This window comes from Physella acuta, unplaced genomic scaffold (assembly GCF_028476545.2).
Source record: "Physella acuta isolate Inbredline_101_S28 unplaced genomic scaffold, ASM2847654v3 ptg000243l, whole genome shotgun sequence".
In the NCBI taxonomy this organism is placed as follows: domain Eukaryota; kingdom Metazoa; phylum Mollusca; class Gastropoda; family Physidae; genus Physella; species Physella acuta.
The window spans coordinates 253,433-259,489 of record NW_026731762.1 but is presented as its reverse complement, the minus strand read 5'-3'; the positions used below and the strand labels follow the sequence as shown (position 1 = coordinate 259,489).

The window sequence follows — 6,057 nt, the reverse complement described above, 5'->3', positions numbered from 1 at the left end:
CGTCAAGAAGGTTCCCCCCTCCCCCCCCCCCCCCCCCCCCCCCCACACTAGGGCTGTCATGTCGGGCCAGCCGAACAAAGCTTTATCCTGTCACCTCGTTCATCGCCGGTGTCGTCACTCGACGGTGTCGTAATGGTGACGTCATTCAACGTTGTTGTAATGGTGTCGTCATGGTGACTCAGACACGCAACACGTGACTATCAAATAATTAGGGTCCTTAATTACAACCATTTTTTTTCATGAAAAGAATGTGCTACATTCATGGACGTTTTAAATAGGTAGACTTGTTTACAATTAATCTTATAAAACTGTCTTTGAAAATTACCTTATATATATATCTTCGAGATCTGTGAGGCGTATCTTGTAGACCTATCGTTGAGACTTATCTTATGGACTTACATTTGAGACATATCCTCGAAACCTGAAGGTCTAGCTTGGTAACCTATCTTAGAGGTATTCTATCTTGGTAACCTATCTTAGAGGTATTCTATCTTGGTAACCTATCTTAGAGGTATTCTATCTTGGTAACCTATCTTAAAGGTATATCTTTGAGGCCTATCTTTGAGAAATATCTGAGACTTATCTATGAGACCTGGATACATATCTTGGAGACCTTCTTTGAGACCTATCTGCCACATCTATGAGACCTGGATACATATCTTGGGGACCTATCTTTGAGACATATCTCGGAGCTGCAAACTAAACTTGAATGCAGACATTTACATCTACGTAAAAATAAGATATAGACTATATGCAATTTATCTCGTGAGCCGTGTTTGGCACAGTAATTTGCGTTTGTTTGTCACGTTCAGAGTTTCTTCCAGTCTACCGCCCCCCCCCCCCCCCGGAAAATTTAGTCCGCCTCTACCCCCACCCACCCCCGACTCGAAAATTTCGAGTGCTCCGGAAAAAAAAGTCTGGAAGAAACACTGATCACGTTTTTTGTCACACAATCTTTAGTTATCCCCATGCCCGGATTATGATTTAAATTTTTCAGAGGGGTGGACCAGAGACGTAGCGACACTTCCCGGCGCCTGGGGGCAAACTTTCAATTTGGCGCGTCCCGGGAGCAAATTTGCACCCCCCACTCAAATTTTCGATTTGCAACCACCCCCCCCCCCCCCCAATCCCCTCAAACTTTCAATTTGCACCCACCCCCTCAAACTTTTCTTAATGCAAAAATGCAGCCAAAAAACCATTTTAATTTGTTTTTATAACCCATTTCGGCGCCCGGGGACATATGTACCCCCCCTGCCCCCCCCCCCCCCCCATCGCTACGCCTTTGGGGTGGGCGGCGGATTATGGTTAAAGTAGTAAAAAAAAACTACATTTTTTAATTCGTCTGGGGTGGAGGGCGTGTTCCGCCCCCTCACCCCCCCCCCCCCCACACACACACACCGAAAGATGCCCGAAAGAAACTGTCTGTAGCTTATTATAGTTGCTGAAATAAACTAAAATAATTGTAGACTACTTGGGTCGCTAAGGGAGGCAATCCAAAAAAATGTTAAAGGTTTACAAAGAAGTGAGGATTATGAATTGAAAGTGGATGTTAAAACAATAATTCAAACTTTGCAAAGGCAATAGAATGTAAATTTAATAATATTATTTTTAGTTTGTTATATTATATATAGATCTATTTGGTATGTCGAAATCCTAATCTCCGAGACTAGTATGATAGGTCGGAAGTTAGTCTAAGGATATTTTTAGAAGTCACCTTATTGGTCTCTCCGCTCACCAAAAGATGAATAAAACACATTAATCTACTAAAACTCGAGACGTTTATATTCTGACTGTCAAAACTATTCTGTCTTTAATTTACTTAGATATTTAGTCCGTATTATTTCCCCCCATTATGCTCAAAATCACTTTTTCCGAAATATTTTTCGGTTGATTTCGATTACATCAAAAATATATTTTTACTAGGCTAAATAATTTTACTTTTCGGTCGCTAAAAATTAATAACTTTCATTTCGGTCGAGAGAGTAACCAGATTGAATCAAAACAAGTGTTGTGACTGCTGTTTACGTTTGTTTTAGTTTGTAGACCAAGCACTTTGAGTTTAAATCATGGAGTATTTAAATTCCCAAGTAATATTTATTTAAATTTATTTAACTATTGTTTTATTATTAGTCATTACTAATAAATCGGCCTGTAAGTAACGATTTAGTTTGAGTAACCGATACTCCTCAGTCCTCGGCAAACATCTGCGCCACTTTGGGTCAGGCAAGAACTTAAGACTTCTGACTTCTTGGTCTTGAAGTGAAAGAACACTCAAACTTTACTTTAATAATTAATTTTAAACAAACATAATTCTATGATAATACATATTACATAATAATAGTATTGATAATTTGATAGAAACATTTTAGTAACTTTTTAAAACATAAATCTGAGTAAAACTGCAAAATAATTACTAATTAGTAATTAGCCTACTATTAATTACTAAAATATTAGGCCTACCTAGTACCTACCTACCAATATTATAAATACAAACATGACTTGCTAATGTCAACACTAACCTTATCCCAAATCATACCGTAGTCCTAATCCTAATTTCTGACCATAACACTAAACATGTCACATGAGATTACAATACTACAAACAAACACCCCTATTTTCAGAATACTCTGTAATGTCAGTACTCCCCTGGATTTTAGAAGTTAGCAAAGTTTTCAGCTATATTGTTATACAATAACATAAACAAAAATTGGGTAAATCTGTTAGTTATGCCTAAGTTAAATGTTTGTTTTTCACAGATAATATTGTAGAGGCTAGGACGTTGTTGTACAGTTAACTAGCAACAGCTCGCACTTATGTTTAAAGTCGCTGGATACCCATCAACTAGTAAGTTTCCCATTTCACCTGCTTTATTATGTTTTAATAAATTGTTTTAGTGTGTCTCAAGCTGCATACCAGTATCTTTTAAACAATTTGTTTTTTCAGCTGCTTCAAAATGAGCATGCTAACGGTGGAGGAGTGTGAGCTTCTCACAGACTCCAAGTACAGGTCTTACATCACCCAGGTGGAAAAGGCACTCCGAAGTTTTGAATACACAAGTGAATGGGCGGATCTCATTTCTGCATTAGGAAAACTAAATAAGGTAGTACAGTAATAAATCCTTGTCCATGCTAAACAAACCTACTTTAGTATTTAAAGAAACTATTGTTTATATTTATTATTTAATTATTTAACAGACTTTTTACTGACTTCTAACAACCAACTCTTCCAAAAAAAGGATTTTAGGTTGTTGATTGTAAATTAATAACAAACATTACTTATACCAACAATAATATCAATAATTTTAAAATGACTATAGAAATTTTGTAATCAACTACTTTAACAAAATAAAAGTTTTCAAACTACACTTTTGAAGCAAAAGAAATATTTCCTCACCCAAAAACAACAAAGGTTTGAATTCCCCTCCTGTTTTTATTCAAATTTGAAAAACATTTAGCTTTAATTATTATTAATTTAATGATTTGTCTATCTCATTAAAATTATAATATTACAATTCTTCAACCTAGGTACTGCTATCCCATCTGAAATATCCTGTGATCCCTAAAAAAGTCACCATCGGCAAACGATTAGCCCAGTGTTTACATCCAGCCCTGCCAAGTGGAGTCCACCTCAAAGCCTTAGAGACATATGATATCATCTTTAAATGTATTGGCACCCAGCGCTTGGCCCATGATTTATTTATCTACTGCGCTGGGCTGTTCCCGCTGCTAAGCCATGCTGCCATGAGTGTAAAGCCAATTTTGTTGACAATATATGAGAGACACTTTGTGGCTCTGGGCCGCCACATCAAGCCTGGATTAAATGGTCTGCTGCTTGGTCTGTTACCTGGGCTGGAGGAAGGAGCTGAATATTTTGAGAGGTTTGTTCATTTTGTCTACTTTTGATGGTATCAGATTATCATCTGGACTAATTTACCAGATCAACATTTGCAAGAAATAAATACTAAATTGTACATATTTTATTAGTTGTATAGTATATTTTGAATTGATTTTTATTGATTTGATTTACTACTTGATAACTGTAATATAAATTGTTTTTAAATAGTGTTATATTTTTTCAGTTTCTATTGTGTATTTTTATAGGTTAGGTTTACTAAAAAAAAGTGTTTGTTTCATAAGTAAAAGGCTTTGAGAATATGTTTAAAACAATTTATTATTTATGATTTAAGTGGTTGAAAAAATTAGCCTCTTGTTGATATTATAAAATATTACTCCGCTATTTGCGAAACAAAGTAAAAATGACTTTTATTTTTCTTCAAGAACTAATCTACTTTTGGAAGATTTTTGCAATGCTGTTGGTCCACCATTCTTCTACACTGGTATCTGGGAGTGTATGTTATCTTGTCCAAGTGTTCGGCTCTGTGGCTCCACCTACCTGCTCAATCATCTGAACAAAAGACAAAGTATGGAAGACCAGTTGCATATGGTTGGCCTGAATATTAATCTTATGGTATGATGATTTCCTTTTACTCATTTTCTGTAAAAAAAAATTGTTTACCTCATCTACTACATTATAATTGTATTACATTTGTAATAAAACTAGTAAAATGTAGTGGTCAGAAGAGAACAATTACATTTGACTGCTTTGATATCAATACACCATCCCTGTTTCACTACTAGTATAGCTAACACACATCTAATGGCCATATATATAAACAAATTACATTTATTGACACAGAAAAGCTGTCAAATTTAGTTATAGTAAAAGTTCATTTATTCAGAATTTGGATTGTTATATTGTTTTTTAATTATGTCAGGTCATTTCTATTGCTAACTTTGTTCTTTCAGGTTGATGGGATCTGCGGCTGTCTGCAGGATTCCAGCGTACTGGTCCAAAGGAGCATGCTGGACTTTCTTCTCTTGGCTTTTCCCATGCATAATGGCCAGATGACAAGAGCCGACTTGGCCAAAGTGGTTGAGTCTGCTGTGAATGTCGTATTACGAAGGGACATGTCATTAAACAGACGTCTCTATGCCTGGTTGCTAGGCACCAGCACAACAGCTACCACGGCTACAGTGACGTCAGATTCTCACTACAGACAGAGAGCAGATAGTTCCTCCACCATCAGTGAAATGGACAACACATATTTTCAAGTAAATAAACAGTGCTTGATTTTAAACCACAATTTTTTTTTTTTACATTATAAAACAAGGAGCTCCCTTTAAGTAACTTATGTGTCACCATAGATCTCTTTTGAATGCAAAAAGTGCATTTTTAATTAATTTTTTTCAAAACATTGAGTAAGCAGACTTTGCAAGTGAACTCCTTAAAAGTATCATTCATTCATACTCTGTAATGTAAAATAGATAACAGATTTTAGCTTATAAAAATATGTTTATTTTCCTGTAGTCACAGTTTAAAAATTCACAAATGTATCTTACATAATAAATAGGAATAACAATCATATCTTAAATGTTTATTTTTTAGACATATTCTAAAGACCTGTTGGTCACCGCGCTAAAAACCAAACTAATGGAAGAAGATCCCTTCTCCTCATCATCCTCTGATGGTCTTGCTTCAGTGCTGAAACCATTCCGCATCCTCATCAGCCTGCTTGACAAGCCAGAGATCGGACCAGTCATCATAGAGAATGTTTTACTCTCCGTCTTCCGGCGGCTCAAGCAGGACGGCACAGCTCACGTCTCCAGTGACGCTGGGAAAAGTTTGCTGGTGACGCCAGAGACGAAGCTGCCGCTGGAGACTTTAAAAACTGCCAACCTGCTGTTTGGGTCATTTGAGCCCTACTTCCTGTGGGACTTCATCGCTCGGATGTTTGCTGCTGCGTGTGAACAAAAGCAGAGTGGTGGGAAATCTGACAGCCAGGCAGAGGCTGTTTCTGTCATTGAGCTTTGTCAGCTGGTGGAGTTTGTGCTGGATGTTGTTTCACTGGTGAGTTCAACTTTTTCTTTTAATTCATTCACACCATCTTGTTTTTCATTCCCACATTTTTTTTTTTTTTTTTTTAATTTGTTCAAAGTCTAAAATGCTTGCCTGACTACATTCAGATTCATTCTCTCTATGTTTTTAATTCTTTGGTAT

At 36.5% G+C, this 6,057-nt stretch overlaps 1 protein-coding gene across 1 annotated transcript in view; it reads left to right on the top strand.

Annotated features, from left to right (window-relative positions):
* Positions 1 to 1,985: 1,985 nt before the first annotated feature.
* The window catches only part of LOC131938412 (protein dopey-1), a 38,138-nt gene continuing 34,066 nt past the window's right edge, over positions 1,986 to 6,057 (top strand). The window contains exons 1-7 of the mRNA XM_059296426.1: positions 1,986 to 2,087; positions 2,757 to 2,844; positions 2,944 to 3,100; positions 3,525 to 3,877; positions 4,278 to 4,467; positions 4,806 to 5,111; positions 5,446 to 5,907. Of these exons, the coding sequence (XP_059152409.1) occupies positions 2,954 to 3,100; positions 3,525 to 3,877; positions 4,278 to 4,467; positions 4,806 to 5,111; positions 5,446 to 5,907 (1,458 nt within the window). The 5' untranslated portion in view covers positions 1,986 to 2,087; positions 2,757 to 2,844; positions 2,944 to 2,953. The remainder of the gene's footprint in view (positions 2,088 to 2,756; positions 2,845 to 2,943; positions 3,101 to 3,524; positions 3,878 to 4,277; positions 4,468 to 4,805; positions 5,112 to 5,445; positions 5,908 to 6,057) is intronic.